This window comes from Bufo gargarizans, chromosome 1 (assembly GCF_014858855.1).
Source record: "Bufo gargarizans isolate SCDJY-AF-19 chromosome 1, ASM1485885v1, whole genome shotgun sequence".
Classification (NCBI taxonomy): Eukaryota; Metazoa; Chordata; class Amphibia; order Anura; family Bufonidae; genus Bufo; species Bufo gargarizans.
In genome coordinates, this window is record NC_058080.1 from 364,796,118 (window position 1) to 364,813,677 (window position 17,560).

The window sequence follows — 17,560 nt, forward strand, 5'->3', positions numbered from 1 at the left end:
ACGGACAGCCATTGATATAACTGCCTATTCTTGTCTGAAAAACGGAACTGAGCACCGGATGCGGACAGCACACGAAGTGCTGTCTGCATCTTTTGCAGCCCCATTGAAGTGAATGGGTCCGCATCCGAGCCACAACTGCTGCTCGGATGCGGACCAAAACAACAGTCGTGTGCATGAGGCCTAAAACAAACATTTACTAAACTTCTGGCTACTGCTCTAACTTCTGATTTACTAAAATATACCCAGTTTTACATTTTGGACAGAAATCGTATTCACTGAAAACTGTATGCAATTATTTGTGAGAAATAATGAAGGAATCGAAGTTCAAGTTCATAGTTGACAACCTTGCTCTAGTGAAGCCAGTCTTTTGTTTTCACCATCTCCTGTGGGTGAAATAGGCTGTATCAGATTTTCCTGGAAACCTGTAAAATAAAACCAAAAGATTTATTGTATATTATGTCTTACCTGAAAAGGATGTTTTGTGGATGAACTGATAGCATTAAATAATTGTATGTACATAGAACTTGTGGATATTACTGCTGCTTTACCATGTTTAGTACCTGCTGATTCCTTGCTTCCAGTCAGATCTCTATCAGTCAGAGCACTAGGCCATGACTTATGCACTTGATGGCCTTTTCCTCCTAATAAATGATTAAAGGTTAAATCAATTCACTTAGATCCATATAATATCATACATACACTTACCGTATACTCCTGAATGTACAAAACTAAGTGTAAGTGTGACTTGTGGACAAAGGCAAATTATCTGTCATATACAAACCGGATTCCAAAAAAGTTGGGACACTAAACAAATTGTGAATAAAAACTGAATGCAATGATGTGGAGATGGCAAATGTCAATATTTTATTTGTAATAGAACGTAGATGACAGATCAAATGTTTAATACGAGTAAATGTATCATTTTAAAGGAAACATACGTTGATTCAAATTTTCACGGTGTCAACAAATCCCCCAAAAAGTTGGGACAAGTAGCAATAAGAGGCTGGAAAAAGTAAATTTGAGCATAACGAAGAGCTGGAAGACCAATTAACACTAATTAGGTCAATTGGCAACATGATTGGGTATAAAAAGAGCTTCTCAGAGTGGCAGTGTCTCTCAGAAGCCAAGATGGGTAGAGGATCACCAATTCCCACAATGTTGCGCAGAAAGATAGTGGAGCAATATCAGAAAGGTGTTACCCAGCGAAAAATAGCAAAGACTTTGCATCTATCATCATCAACTGTGCATAACATCATGCGAAGATTCAGAGAATCTGGAACAATCTCTGTGCGTAAGGGTCAAGGCCGTAAAGCCATACTGGATGCCCGTGATCTCCGGGCCCTTAAACGACACTGAACCACAAACAGGAATGCTACTGTAAAGGAAATCACAGAATGGGCTCAGGAATACTTCCAGAAACCATTGTCAGTGAACACAATCCACCGTGCCATCTGCCGTTGCCAGCTGAAACTCTACAGTGCAAAGAAGAAGCCATTTCTAAGCAAGATCCACAAGCTCAGGCGTTTTCACTGGGCCAGGGATCATTTAAAATTGAGTGTGGCAAAATGGAAGACTGTGGTCAGACAAGTCACGATTCAAAGTTCTTTTTGGAAATCTGGGACGCCATGTCATCCGGACCAAAGAGGACAAGGACAACCCAAGTTGTTATCAACGCTGAGTTCAGAAGCCTGCATCTCTGATGGTATGGGGTTGCATGAGTGCGTGTGGCATGGGCAGCTCCCATCCAGACGTCATCTCTTTCAGGGAAGACCCTGCATTTTTCAACAAGATAATGCCAGACCACATTCTGCATCAATCACAACATCATGGCTGCGTAGGAGAAGGATCCGGGTACTGAAATGGCCAGTCTGCAGTCCAGATCTTTCACCCATAGAGAACATTTGGCGCATCATAAAGAGGAAGGTGCAACAGAGAAGGCCCAAGACGATTGAACAGTTAGAGGCCTGTATTAGACAAGAATGGGAGAGCATTCCTATTTCTAAACTTGAGAAACTGGTCTCCTCGGTCCCCAGACGTCTGTTGAGTGTTGTAAGAAGAAGGGGAGATGCCACACAGTGGTTAAAATGGTCTTGTCCCAACTTTTTGGGGATTTGTTGACACCATGAAATTCTGATTCAACATATTTTTCCCTTAAAATGGTACATTTTCTCAGTTTAAACTTTTGTTCCTTGATTTATGTTATATTCTGAATAAAATATTAGAAGTTGGCACCTCCACATCATTACATTCAGTTTTTATTCACGATTTGTATAGTGTCCCAACTTTTTTGGAATCCGGTTTGTAAAAACATCACCTTCAAGGTTTTTTAGTTTTGTTTTATTAAAACACTGTTGACCTATTCTTAGGCTAGGTTATCTACAGTACAGACCAAAAGTTTGGACACACCTTCTCATTCAAAGAGTTTTCTTTATTTTCATGACTATGAAAATTGTAGATTCACACTGAAGGCGTAAAAACTATGAATTAACACATGTGGAATTATATACATAACAAAAAAGTGTGAAACAACTGAAAATATGTCATATTCTAGGCTCTTCAAAGTAGCCACCTTTTGCTTTGATTACTGCTTTGCACACTCTTGGCATTCTCTTGATGAGCTTCAAGAGGTAGTCACCTGAAATGGTCTTCCAACAGTCTTGAAGGAGTTCCCAGAGATGCTTAGCACTTGTTGGTCCTTTTGCCTTCACTCTGCGGTCCAGCTCACCCCAAACCATCTCTATTGGGTTCAGGTCCGGTGACTGTGGAGGCCAGGTCAACTGGTGCAGCACCCCATCACTCTCCTTCATGGTCAAATAGCCCTTACACAGCCTGGAGGTGTGTTTGGGGTCATTGTCCTGTTGAAAAATAAATGATGGTCCAACTAAACGCAAACCGGATGGAATAGCATGTCGCTGCAAGATGCTGTGGTAGCCATGCTGGTTCAGTATGCCTTCAATTTTGAATAAATCCCCAACAGTGTCACCAGCAAAGCACCCCCACACCATCACACCTCCTCCTCCATGCTTCACGGTGGGAACCAGGCATGTAGAGTTCATCCGTTCATTCTTTCTGCGTCACACAAAGACACGGTGGTTGGAACCAAAGATCTGAAATTTGGACTCATCAGACCAAAGCACAGATTTCCACTGGTCTAATGTCCATTCCTTGTGTTCTTTAGCCCAAACAAGTCTCTTCTGCTTGTTGCCTGTCCTTAGCAGTGGTTTCCTAGCAGATATTCTACCATGAAGGCCTGATTCACACAGTCTCCTCTTAACAGTTGTTCTAGAGATGTGTCTGCTGCTAGAACTCTGTGTGGCATTGACCTGGTCTCTAATCTGAGCTGCTGTTAACCTGCGATTTCTGAGGCTGGTGACTCGGATGAACTTATCCTCCGCAGCAGAGGTGACTCTTGGTCTTCCTTTCCTGGGGCGGTCCGCATGTGAGCCAGTTTCTTTGTAGTGCTTGATTATTTTTGTGACTGCACTTGGGGACACTTTCAAAGTTTTCCCAATTTTTCGGACTGACTGACCTTCATTTCTTAAAGCAATGATGGCCACTCGTTTTTCTTTACTTAGCTGCTTTTTTCTTGCCATAATACAAATTCTAACAGTCTATTCAGTAGGACTATCAGCTGTGTATCCACCTGACTTCTCCACAACGCAACTGATGGTCCCAACCCCATTTATAAGGCAAGAAATCCCACTTATTAAACCTGACAGGGCACACCTGTGAAGTGAAAACCATTTCAGGTGACTACCTCTTGAAGCTCATCAAGAGAATGCCAAGAGTGTGCAAAGCAGTAATCAAAGCAAAAGGTGGCTACTTTGAAGAACCTAGAATATGACATATTTTCAGTTGTTTCACACTTTTTTGTTATGTATATAATTCCACATGTGTTAATTCATAGTTTTGATTCCTTCAGTGTGAATCTACAATTTTCATAGTCATGAAAATAAAGAAAACTCTTTGAATGAGAAGGTGTGTCCAAACTTTTGGTCTGTACTGTATGTTTAAAGGGGTTGTCTCACTTCAGCAAGTGCCATTATTTATCATGTACAGAAAGTTAAAGGGATTCGGTCATCAGAAATGAGCCCTATAAGCTAAACATATGGCGATGTCCCTTGTAAAACACAGAATCCTAAAGTGAGTTTATCTAATACCCCTGTGACTCTATATTCATAAAAAAGACGTTTATATCACCTGCCAATTACTTCAAAATGTGTCCAAGGGGACGTCTCATGCTGAAAGGGGCCCAGCTGCAGCCATGTCGTTTATGTGCCCAGCGCCGCCTCCTCAAGTGAAATCGCCGCCCTCCCTTTTATTATATCCGCCTACTTCAGTTTGTGGCCGCCTCTGTAACCTCCGCTCGCTTCATCCAAATCCTGCGCGTGTGCACTAGGTATAGCCTGATGCGCCCGTCCAGACTACTGGCAGCGGCCTCGTATAGCGAAGTGCGCATGCGCCGGCCGACGCACTTCGCTCGAACCTCCACTGACTGCCCTATTACAGCCCATCCCAGCCATCCAACCTAGTGTGCACGCGTGGGATCTGGATGAAGCGAGCGGTGGTTAGAGAAGCAGTGATGACCTGAGGTAGGCGGATCGCATGAAACGGAGGGCGGCGATTTCACTACAGAAGGCGGCGCTGGGCACCTAAATGACATGGCTGCACCTTTCACCAGGAGACGTCCCCTTGGACACATTTTGAAGTGATTGGCAGGTTATATAAACGTCTTTTTTATGAATATAGAGCCACAGGGGCATTAGATAAACTCACTTTAGGATTCTGTGTTTTACAAGGGACATCGCCATATGTTTAGCTTATAGGGCTCATTTCTGATGACAGAATCCCTTTAATACAAGGCAGTTACTAATGTACTGTGATTATCCATATTGCCTCCTATGCTGGCTGGATTCATTTTTCCATCACATTATACACTGCTCGTTTCCATGGTTATGACCGCCCTGCAATCCAGCAGCGATGGTCATGCTTGCACACTATAGTAAAAAGTGCCGGCCTCTCTGGTGGCCAGGACCATGGGAGCTCACACAGACTGGTGCTTTTCTTCTATAGTGTGCAAGCACGACCACCACTGATGGATTGCAGGGTGGTCGTAACCATGGAAACAAGCAGTGTATAATGTGATGGAAAAATTAATGAAGCCAGCAAAAGAGACATTATGGATAATGACAATACATTAGTAAGTGCCTTTTATTAAATTTCCTACATAATAAATGCTATTTGCTGAAGTGAGACAACCCCTTTAAATCTCAAATAGGCCACCAATACATATTCTGAGAAAATCTCTTTATAAGTAATATATCCCAATATGCTTACATATAGACTTGGTGGGGGAAATGTATATATTTTTTTTTTTAAAGACTGGGGGAAATGTATTTTGATTGCCATTTCCTACCCCAGTCTTATTAGTGTGCTAGAGTAAGAAGCACTACATTTATTAAGAGAAGCTAAAGAGAATACATTTAGCGAATCATCTGGAAGTCTGTGCCCCAGAAAAGCACATCTATGCCGGAAGCTTATGTAGGTTTTTTGCAATAATTTACAACAGTTTCTGGCATAAATGATAGTAAATCTGTTGAGCAGTGCTAGGCCACACACCTTCCTGCTAAGTCTCGTGCACTTTTTTAAAAGTAGGGAGAAAAACGTAAAATTGAAAATTGGCAATTGTGCAAGAAATTGCGACCTTTGAACACCAGAAAATTGCTGTACAGTTTCTAATAAATCCCCCCTAATAACTATGTGCCAACTATGGGGCACATTTATTAAGACTGGCGTTTTAGACGTTGATCTTAATATAGGCCCATAGCTGGAGGCGGATCCAGCGCCAGTCCTAAATGTAAGACAGCTTCCGACCATCTGCACCTAAAATATGCCTAGTTTATGCGTAGTTCAGTATAATAAATGACCCCCTATATCTCAATCTGCTCAGCACTGTATTTTGCGGTGACAGGTCCTCTTTGATTTAAATCCGTAAATGTATAAAACCCCTTTTAAAGAAATGGTTCTAAAGATGCCATACACATACTGAACTCACTGAGAATGGCAGGTTCAGCTGACACACTAATGTGTGTGGGGAGCTTCGGACTCCCCCCCCGACAGTTCTCAGGTGAGACATGGATCTGGTGAAATACATATTTTCGCCCAATCCTTTTGCTCTCCGGGGAGATAAGCCACTGTCAGAACTTTCAGGCAGGAGCTTTCTCCATTCTCCTCATAGCATACAGAGACACGCTCGGTATGTGTATGGGGAACACGGAAGAGATGGCTGTTGGCCGAACGATCATTTACAGTTGCCTAACTGTTGCAACATTTATTATACCCTCTACCTTTAAAAACGTTCGGACGGACATGGGACAGCCCATCTGATTATCTCGTTTGTTTAGCTTTGATGACTGTAGATCACTATGCAGGGATCTGTTTCTGGCTTTTTGGTTTACCCTTTGTAATTCTACTGTAAATGACTGTTTTTACAAATGAAAATACAAAACTTCAAATCAGGTAGTGACAGCAATTTTTTTAGCTATCAAAACGCTTGTAAAAAAACTCTATGGAGTTATCTGTTTTCTCACCTCTCCTCTCCACGGTACGGTCTTCTCCTGTAATGTCTTTATTTTCTGTAGATGGACAATCCTTTGAGCTCCAACTTGACTTTCTGTTTCGGATGCATGGTGTCCTAAACATACAAAAACAATTTTAAAACATTTCTAAAACCCAAATGGTGACAGGATGTACAATAATAGAGCAAACTATAGAATAATCTCATACGCTGATATTTGTGGTGTATATGGCTGGAAGTCATAAGAAATTTCAGGTTCTGCTCCAGCTCCAAGTTGTCTAACATACGATGCATACTGTTGTCCCAGGTCGTACAATTTACTGCTCTCACATAATGTCTGGAACCCAACTGGTAACGGTGCTGTTTCCATGTGCATGCTCTGATAATAAGAGATGGTGGCCTGGAGAGACACAGCACGCTTGTAATGATATTACTATAGTAGAAAGTACATAGAGTTCTAAAAAAAATAAGTATAGTTGAAAATTATTTGTGTACCGAGCGCAAGATTTGGTCAGTCTGTTTGATGATCTCTTGCAGTTGCTGGAGAACATTGACTTTCACATCCTCCAGTTCCTGTTTCTGTGTCTTGGCATCTGCAATGCATGTTCGATAAGTTGCCATTGCTTCTTCAGCCTGTAAGGAAAAAAAATGTAAACATATATTCAAAGTTGAAGAGTCTAAGGCTACATGCAAGTGATGTACATTTTTTTTAACGGCCATCACAAATCTGTTTTAAGACCAATGGTAGTCTATGGGGTTAGTCACACGGCAGTTTTTTTGACTGTCAGTGAAAAACGGACGTAAAAAAATAGAACATGTTCTATCTTGTCCGTTTTTCACTGACAGACTGCCCAAATACAATTGAATGGGTCCATTTTTGACGTCCGTTTCTCAGAAAGGCATCAGTGAAGTTTTTAACTGACTTTTTTTCACTGTCGTGTGCATGTAGCCTAAGACACCTTTCACACGAGCAAGAATTCCACGCGGGTGCAATGTGTGACACGAACGCATTGTGCCCGCACGGAATCTGGACCCATTTATTTCAATGGGGCTGTGTACATGAGCGGTGGTTTTCACGCATCACTTTTGTGTTGCGTGAAAATCACAGCATGTTCTATATTCTGCGATTTTCACTCAACGCTGGCCCCATAGAAGTGATGCTATTTTCACGGATGGTTGCCACGGATGTTGTTTGTAAACATTCCGTTTTTTATCACGCGCGTGCAAAACACAGTAAATGGCATTGCACCCGCGCGATAAAAACTGAATGTGATCGCAAACAAAACTGAATGGCTTTGTTTGCAAAATCGCACAGTTTTTACTGAACGCATCCGGACATAATCCGGACACGCTCGTCTGCAAGGGGCCTAAGAGATATAAATAAATGTATCCTGTAAAAAAGATTCACTGTTTTATTGAATAATTTGTCACCATGCTATGTGTAAAGGCTGATATCACAGGACTCAAACTGGTGTAAAGTAGAACTGGCTTAGTTGCCCATCGCAATCAGATTCCACCTTTCATTTTTAACAGCTCCTTTGGAAAATATGATTGGTTGCCATGGGCAACTAAGCCAGTTCCACTTTACACCAGTTTGAGAAATGACCCCCTTTGACTCCTTTTGTTCTCATTATACCATACTTACCCTGTTCTTTGCTTCTTCCTCTGTCCGCCTTTTCTTGTCAATGGATTTTGTTCCACTGTGACTCTGCTCTTCTTCAGCACGTGCTGCGATGTATTGTGCCTTCTCATGCTCTTCACTGCGTTGCATGTATGTCTGTTTTGCTTTCCGCAGGTTCGTTTCTGCCTCCAACTGAGGAGTTTCCAAAAAAAATGCTAAAAGTTGTAAAGTGTTTGCAACAGATAGTAAACACTAAAGGATAAGTTATGTAAAGTATAGTTTAAGCTGCAGCAAAATGGTCCTACCAGTTTGCGTTGGGCTCTCTGCCACTGCTCTTTCAGTTCCTTTCTACGTTTCTCATGTTCCAAACGCCGCATGTTCACTGGCTTTTGAGAGTACAATATTTTAAAGGTGAACTATATAATTCATATTGGTGCTCATCATGATTAATGGCATTGACATTAATTTATACAAAATACTTGTATCATATACCTGCAGAAACGTTTGCTGTTGCAGCGTCAGTGATGTGTGCAGGACACCATGTGCGTGGTCCTGATCCTGCTCCAAAGCTACAGAATAGATGGACTGGAAAGGCATGCATTGCTGAGAAAGAAAACAAACATAGGAACTATGGAAAGAGGAACACTGATTTTTTTTATACATATTACATGATAGCCATAAGGCTTGAATCAGACGGCTCTTCCTATTTCCATCCACAAAACACAAACATACGTAAATTCATCCGAGTGCATCCGTTTTTTCTTTCTGCACCTATTCATTTGAATGATTCTCAGATGCAAAACGGACAAGAATGGTGCAAGCTGGTCCGTGCGTCGACGCGTGAATAGCAGAATTTACTTTGATGGTTCCAGTTCGTATAGCACGTGGATAGAAAATACTTTAGTGCAAGTCAAGCCTAAGGCAAAAACTTTTCAAATTCTATTAGGTCTATTATGTTGTCATGAGCTCACAAAAGTACTGGCGAGGTAAGTCTTTTCAATAAAGCTTACCAAGTCAGTGTTTGTAAGGGATCAACTGACTCACTTTTCTTCCTCAAAAATATTGTATGATTTCAGAGCCTCTCTATGTAGATGATAGTTACATAGATAATACGGTTGAAAAAGTTCAACCAAGGGATAGGTGGGGATACAAAGGGTCTTACAGGAGACAATGAAAACACGAGAAGGCAGAAGTAGAGAGGAGCAAATTATTCCATCCAATTTGCCAACCTGAAGTCTCATAAAAGACTACTATCCTTAGGAAGCTATTACATGTGCCAGACCACGTGAAATAGTGCCTTTAAACCTACGTAATGAATTAACCCATCCCATAGCTGGTGAAATACAGAATCTTAAATCGGGCAATTTGCTAATTTCTAAAAAATGTGTGTGAAATGTACCATTAGACAAGTTATGGCACACTGGTCTAGCCTTTACCAAGTGATGGCCTATCCTCAGGATCTATGGGTATAGATCCCTCACTAGCTGATCGGTGGGGATCAGACACCAGCTGTTTGAGTGTAGCTTCTTAGCCAGAAGTTGGTGCCAGTACTACACAATTCCCGTAACTGTGTAGTGTGGGGTACGGGGTGTCAAACCCTCTTTTTTTTGTTAATTAGGTGCCATTTTATGTCTTTATTCAAAAATACAGCATGCTGTAGTTCTTGGTGTTTTTTCAACTTTTTCCACATCACTTTCCCTATAGATTAAAAAATGCTAGTTTGCAAACACTTTTTGCAAAAAAGAAATCATCCAAAAAAAGGTAAGCGGTATGGTAATATAGAAAACCTGTTGAGGTCCTTGGGGTGAAAATTTCTCACCAAAATGTACTTCTGACATGTGATCTGACAAGGCAATGTTCGTATAGTTGCTGTGACACTGTAGTACTATACCTCTTGAGTCAGGGCATTTTTTGATGTGTTCACCAGTTTCTGAAGCCCCTTGGCATATTCCATCTCTGTGGCAAAGAGGAAACATATAAAGTTGGAGATGTAAAAGAAGACAAAAATTCTGGATGACAAGCCTGGTACAGAAATTAGGAACTATAGAGTCAACCTGAGGAAATGCCAGGGTCTAAACAAGGGAAGAATTAGCATCGCACCGAGATTTGAGAGCGGAGATTGCATGGAAAGGAGACATTTAAGGTGACCTGTCAAGCAGTGCTGAATATACATTCTTTGAGCAGGTTACCCCTTGGTGCCATTAAATATTTGTTTCCCGTGTTTGTTTATTTTCTCCCCGTCTTCCAAAAGTCATGACTTTTTCACATTTCCAGGACAAGCTATATTTTTTAATGGCATTGTATGATTTATTATATCATGTACTAAAAACTAATTCTTTGTAGAGTGCGACTGCACTGCAACATGCGACATGCTGCGACTGCAACAGTTGTAAAAAATCCATCCTAGATGAATATTTCTGCATCTGTCACATGTCGCAGTGCGACACCATAGACTATGATTATAAAAATTGTCGCGCAACATTAATGTCGCGCGACACATGTAGCAGTGTAGTTGTGCCCTATGTGTTGCGCGACAATACAGTAAGTCGACACACATCATTGTGTAGCCCTAGCCTAAGAGGATTGTGCACTCTTCCCTCACAAGGTCTCAAGCTGCTATAACAACCAATCGGTACAGCACAATTCCACTGTGGGGAGGAGAAGGCAATTGGAGGACAGAGTTAACCCCTTCACTTTAATGGCTGTCTATCGGCTGTAGCATCTGAATAGTTAAATAATTGGGATCTGAGTTATCTACAATCCTGATCCCTGCAGGCGAGCTCAGCTCCTGAGCTAATGTCCTACTCCCTTCCCACCTCATGCACACGACCGTTGTTCTGGTCCACATCGGGTGCGGACCTATTCACTTCAATGGGGCCGCAAAAGATGCAGACAGCACTCCGTGTGCTGCCCGCATCCGTTGCTCCGTTTTGTGGCCCCGCAAAAAAAAATATTACATGTTCTATTCTTGTCCGTTTTGCTGACAAGAATAGGCATTTCTACAATGGGCCGCCTGTTCCGCTCTGAGTGGCTTCCGTGTTTTGCGGATCTGCAAAAAATTGAACGGTCGTGTGCATGAGGCCTAGTGCTGCAAATATATTCAGTTAACATACATAGTTTTACACAGAACATTTTGTAAACTCTCCTGTAAAATGTTTTGATACATTTTAGAATTAATTGTTCCCTCAATGACTGCAATGGGTCCAGACCCCAAATCAGCAACGCAGCCCCTACCCATGAAGCTCCCTTCACCATGCTTCACAGTTTGGATTAGGTTTTGGGGTGCTCTTTACCTCCAAACATAGCTTTGTGCATTAAAGTGCTAAAAAGCTAGACTTTTGTCTAGTGTCTATAGAACAATTTCCCAGAAGCACTGTGAAATATCCAGATGGTCTCTGGCAAACTTCAGACGGGCAGAAATGTTTACATTTTTTTGGACATCAGCGGTGTCCTTCCAAGAACAACATTCTCGTTCAATCTAATAGTTAGCCCCTATGCTGTGGTTCACTTAGGCTAGATTCACACTAGTGCTAAGTCTATTTTTCCCTGAACTTCCGATCTCACGATAATACAGGGAGCTGGCAGAGTGTGTTTCCCTGGGGTGATGGGTGCTACTGGTAATAGCAACAAGAGTTACTAAGATAAAACTAATATGACAGCAGACTCAATTTGCATGGTGGTGCCATCCAGCAGAAGTAGTGCATTATACATGTTGGCATACAGAGATTTGTATATATTATTTTGTGCGACAGACTAATTCTTCCTACCAGTCTGAGCATAGAATCCTAAATGTTTAGATTTATCCACCCCACATACTCTCCACATGGTAACTGGATCCAAATATTATGTTAAGTATATACCAATGATCTGACATTTTCAGGTAGACCATATAGTGAGGTTACTTAGCTTGGCCTGTTGGTATGTTTTACTTAAGAAAGACCCATGCAAATTGGGAAGAAGTCATGTACCTTTCTCATTTGGTAGACAAAAAAACACTATGAGGTTTTATGGCAAAACATATTTACATTAAACAGTAAGAAATATTCCTTATTCCCTTATTAAAACTTACCCAGAATTGTCCTTTTCTCTATATAGCTCGTCAAATCCTTCATGTACTTTGCTAAGTTTTTTGCATAAAGCAAAGCAGCTCGGACACCTCCTTCACTCCTCTGTAGGAGTACGTCCACATCGTCAAAAGGGCTTCCTGAATTAACATAAATGTTGCAAGTGGTCAGATTACACAGTGGATGCAAAGATGTTCCTATGATGACAAGTGTTTGTCTTTTCTTAAACACAAATGCTCATTAAAGGGAACCTGTCACCAGTTTTATGGTGTCCTAACTAAGGGCAACATAAATAAGTGACTGATTCTCTTAGCAAAATGCTGGGTCACTTTCTTTAATTGACCCAGTCAATCTGCCAACATTTTTATTGAAAAGCTCAAGCTGATAATGATGAGTCCTGAATATTCATGAGCTCCTGACTCTCCCCGCCCACCTGCTGCTGAGTGACAGTTTGTTTCCATATGAATCAGCAGCAGTTGGGCAGGGGAGTGGCTATAGCTCTGAATTAAATATACGCTGGACTCAATGACATCACGCTGGACTCAAATCAGCTCATGAGCATGTGGCATCTTTGTGTGTATGTTATGAGGTAACCATCTGTCACACCAGTAAGTGAATACATCTAAGGCACTTTTTAGTAGTTAATGATTGTATATAATTAGTTAGATTATAATCAAATATCCACATGACAGGTTCCCTTTAAGTAACGGTCACAACATGAAAAGAATTTTTTTTTCCCATGGGAAATTGTTCCTCTCATGAGAAACACTGTGCATTTGCATTGCTCCACATGTACTTTCCGGGATGCTGATAAAATACGTGATAGCAATTTTTGGAAGGATATTGCAATCAATTAATTATAATTATTGCAATTTCTGTTTTAATAAACATGAATAAATAAAAAAAATCAATATGTACTGTATCAGTGGACGGGATAAGGAAGCACAGTGTTTAGATTAGTCCAATCAGGATGTCACAGTTGGTCCCACAGATTTTTAACAAAGCGAATGTCTATGACCATCTATGACTCGCACCTTCTATATAAAAAATATTTCCAATGGTAATTTCTCTTACCAGTGTCCACATACTCCGCACTGGAGAGTGCATTATCACTACCAGACAGACCACCATACAAGCTTTCCATAGACTGTTGGAAAAAAGGATTTGGAATTAAATGGTTATCATATCTCTGAATAAAATGTAGGCGGTGCATGGTAATAAAATGCATCTAGCTATGGGCACACAAATAAATTAAGATGATAAAGAACATTTGATGTTACTTAGAGACTAGGACAACCTTTCGGGTCAAAATGTATTTTATTACTTTGCATGTATTTTGGATTAAAAATAATTTTTGTGAGGGGGGTCAGATTCCTGGCACTCTCGCTGATCACCGTTTTGAAGCTTTTGAAGTTTACCTGCTCACCGCATGAACTGCAGTGGTGAGCAGGTGTAATTACAAGTATGGTGTCCCCATTCACTTCTATGGGATGGCTCTAACTGATCAAATTAATACTATAGAACCGTCCCATAGAAGTGAATGGGGAGACCATACTTGTAATTACACCTTCTCACCACTGCAATTGCTGCAGCAAGCAGGTAAGGGTACTTTCACACTTGCGTTTTTCTTTTCCGGCATAGAGTTCCGTCACAGGGGCTCTATACCGGAAAAGAACTGATCAGGCATGTCCCCATGCATTCTGAATGGAGAGCAATCTGTTCGGGATACATCAGGATATGTTCAGTTCAGTCGTTTTGACTGATCAGGCAAAAGATAAAACCGTAGCATGCTACGGTTTTATCTCCGGCGAAAAAAACTGAAGACTTGCCTGAATGCCGGATCCGGCATTTTTTCCCATAGGAATGTATTAGTGCCGGATCCAACATTCAAAATACCGGAATGCCGGATCCGTCCTTCCGGCCTGCGCATGCGCAGACCTTTAAGAATGTGAAAAAAGATACAAGACGGATCTGTCTGTCCACATGACAAGCGGAGAGACAGATCCATCCTTGCAATGCTTTCAGTCAGCAGCAGATTGGCGGATCCGGCGGCCAGTTCCGACGACAGAACTGCCCACCGGATCACACTGCCGCAAGTGTGAAAGTAGCCTAAACAGAGCAGAGAAGGCAGCGCTGGTGTAAGTACTGCCTTCTTTTCAAACAGCTGATCAGCGGGGGTCCTGGGAGTCAGACCTCTACCTATCTGATATTGATAGGTCATCAACAGTAAAAAGCGGACAACCCCATTAACTGTGCTGTCTGGTGGCTCAACCTTCAGCGGTCTCCTAAATACTGATCTAAAGAGTTTGCAGATTTTTTTAAAAAAAGGACTAGTATTGATTGGCACTGTACAGAGGCAGGAGATCGTCAGCTCGGCTTCTAAATGTTGTTCTTTTCCTGGTATACACTAAAGACCATGCGTTTCGGATGCAGAAAGCCTCCGGACTGCCTCTGTACAGCGACGATCAATAGAAGTCTTTTTTTTTTTTTTCCAGCAAAACTAGAGTGAATGCATACTGGGTGAGGACTTGGCAGTAGGATAGCAAGGAGACCTATCCAAGGGTCACATATAATAAGCTTGAAAAGTTGTTGTGACTTTTCCCAACAAAGTCAACTGAGCGCCCGTACAGAATGTTTAATATGTGATATCTAGTGGGAATATACAAAAGGCGCTGCCTCTGTTCTTTCTTTTTCTGTTTTATCTGAATACTGATCTAAGCTCAATTATGAGGAAATCAAAGTTGATAAAACATGTTACGCATCATGAACTTTACAGAGGAACCAAAGTGAATAGCTATACAGTAGAGTATCTACTAAGCCACAATGTCTCACCTGGCTTTGGTCTCCTGGTGGTAGCGATAACAATGTGCTGATGTCCACTTCCCCCATAAGGAATTCTGAGATTCTGGAAATAGCACAGATACATTTACACCATACGTTGCAATTCAACAGCCAATTTATTGAGCCCAAAGGAACCCATTTCCAAGACTATTCAATCCTTGTTGTTACTCACGTGCTGCTGAAGCATACAGCCATGCTCTCCAGAGCCTTCTCAAAATCTCGCTTCTCATTTTCAATACTTGCTTCATAGTGGAAACCTAATGGGTAGAAAAAAAGGCAACATTTTCATGAAGCAAAATGTACAAAGAACACAAATAAAATATATAGGAGCTGATTTAACAACGTGTTTTTGGCAACAGTTTAAAAGGGTTGTCCGGATTCAGAGCTGAACCTGGACATACCCTTATTTTCACCCCGGCAGCATCCCTGAGGCTAGCATTGGAGCATCTCAGTGTGTTTGGTGACGTCACCGGCTCTGATGGGCGGGCTTTAGTGCTGGTGATGTCACCGGGCTTCCTGGCAGTCCCATGGAGAGCCCCGGTACGTCACCGGATCTCCAAAAAAGGCCTTTGCCCTACGTGATTTAGCACAGGGCAAAGGAGAGCATCGGAGCACAAACTGCTCCGATGCTCAAGTCAGGGGGGGCTACCTGGGTGAAAATGGAGGTATGTCCAGGTTCAGCTCTGAACCCGGACAACCCCTTTAAGTAGTCTTGCTGTTTTGTAGACACGTCATGCATATTAGTTGGTTTTAAGCCTTATTTATCAACTGCAAACTTTTGAAAAGTTGCAAAAATGATGTACAAGCTGACCACTCCTGACCTGCTGTGGAAGAGAGGAATATATGGTAGTTCTCCCCTGTTGATAAAGCAGCTCTTTATTTCTACTGAGCAGTAGCCATTAACGTGGACCATTACTAACCTTTAACCTTGGAGATGAGAGTCCCAGCTGCAGTCAAAGTTTCCACAGTATTGAGCAAGGGATATTTGTTAATCACCTGGCGGAGGAGTCTTAGTGCCTCTCCAAGGCATTCATGCGCCAGTGGCCGCCGGGTCTCTTTCACCTCTGTGGATAACAAGATAGCGAAAACATGATCATATATACAGCTCCCCCACAGTGAGCTAATCGAGGTCTTCAGTCTATCTAAGGCCTCTTGCACACGACCGTATGGTTTTGCGGTCCCTTTTAAAAGGATCAGTTTTTCAGTTTTTTTTGTTTTGCTTCAGTAGTGTTTCTGTTTCTATTCTATTTTGCCGTTCTGTTTTTCCATTTGGTTTCCGTTTGTGATCCATTTTTTGAGGATCGCAAACCGAAACGGAAGCATACAATAATGTTTAAACAGTAAGTACAGTACATAAAAAAATTGGGCTGGGCATAACATTTTCAAAAGATGGTTCCACTAAAATGGAACAGATACGGAAGACATACGGATGCATTCCGTTTTTTTTTGCGGAACCATTGACTTAGGGTCCATTCACACGTCCGCAAAATGGATCCGCATCCGTTCCGCAATTTTGCGGAATGGGTGCAGACCCATTCATTTTCAATGGGGCCGGAATGTGCTGTCCGCATCCACATTTGCGGATCCGCACTTACACATCCGTTCTTCCGTTTCCGCAAAAAAATAGAACATGTCCTATTCTTGTCCGCAATTGCGGACAAGAACAGGCATATTCTATTAGTGCCGGCAATGTGCGGTCCGCAAAATGCGGAACGCACATTGCCGCTTTCCGTGTTTTGCGGATCCGTGGCTCCGTGTATCCGCAAAACACATTGCGGACGTGTGAATGGAGCCTTAAATGGAACCACGGATCGTTATTTTCGGGCAATAATAGGACAAGTTCTATCTTTCAGCGGAACGGAAATACGGAAACGGAATGCATACGGAGTACATTCAGTTTTTTTGCGGAACCATTGAAATGAATGGTTCCTAATACGGACCATAAACGGATTTCGCAAAAACGGAACGGAAAACAAAGGTGTGCAAGAGGCCTAAGTCAATGTGTCACCTATATTTATTTCTGCCAGTTAAAACTTTTTTTAATCTGTTTTCATTTTCTGTAATTTTTTTATTCCGCTTCCTGAACATCATTATGGGGGCCGCCATCATTGTACAAGAAAGCTGCGACAATCAACTATTGTGAATGGTGGATCCTGTGCTATCTATTCACAGGTGAAATCTGTCATTGTCATCCCGTCTGCAGTGATAATAAGTTGACTACTGAAAAGTGATCTGTACAGAGAAAGAAGTAGTGCTAATATAGGTTTAGTGGCCAGTGTAAAAACTGCAGGGTTTTAGAATTTTCTTTTGAACATAGCTAGTGAAGAGCAAAATTTTAAATAGCATAAGCATACATTTTTAAAAAATATGTTGAACATAAAAATGTGATTTAAACAATAGGTCATTTTCTGATGACACATTCCCTTTAATGCTGATGTGCCTACATCTCGTCTGCAA

At 41.6% G+C, this 17,560-nt stretch overlaps 1 protein-coding gene across 3 annotated transcripts in view; it reads right to left on the reverse strand.

Annotated features, from left to right (window-relative positions):
• ARHGAP45 (Rho GTPase activating protein 45) overlaps positions 1–17,560 on the reverse strand; it is a 92,207-nt gene that overhangs the window by 22,561 nt on the left and 52,086 nt on the right. For 2 of the 3 annotated variants that reach the window (XM_044269427.1, XM_044269444.1), the window contains 14 exons: positions 16,024–16,167; positions 15,276–15,360; positions 15,095–15,167; positions 13,337–13,409; positions 12,268–12,402; positions 10,090–10,154; positions 8,691–8,801; positions 8,504–8,584; positions 8,223–8,390; positions 7,073–7,210; positions 6,787–6,977; positions 6,591–6,694; positions 549–641; positions 345–422 (listed from right to left, as the gene is read on the reverse strand). In XM_044269427.1, coding sequence (XP_044125362.1) covers positions 345–422; positions 549–641; positions 6,591–6,694; positions 6,787–6,977; positions 7,073–7,210; positions 8,223–8,390; positions 8,504–8,584; positions 8,691–8,801; positions 10,090–10,154; positions 12,268–12,402; positions 13,337–13,409; positions 15,095–15,167; positions 15,276–15,360; positions 16,024–16,167 — 1,539 coding nt within the window. The remainder of the gene's footprint in view (positions 1–344; positions 423–548; positions 642–6,590; positions 6,695–6,786; positions 6,978–7,072; positions 7,211–8,222; positions 8,391–8,503; positions 8,585–8,690; positions 8,802–10,089; positions 10,155–12,267; positions 12,403–13,336; positions 13,410–15,094; positions 15,168–15,275; positions 15,361–16,023; positions 16,168–17,560) is intronic. The other variant, XM_044269434.1, reaches the window with a different exon arrangement.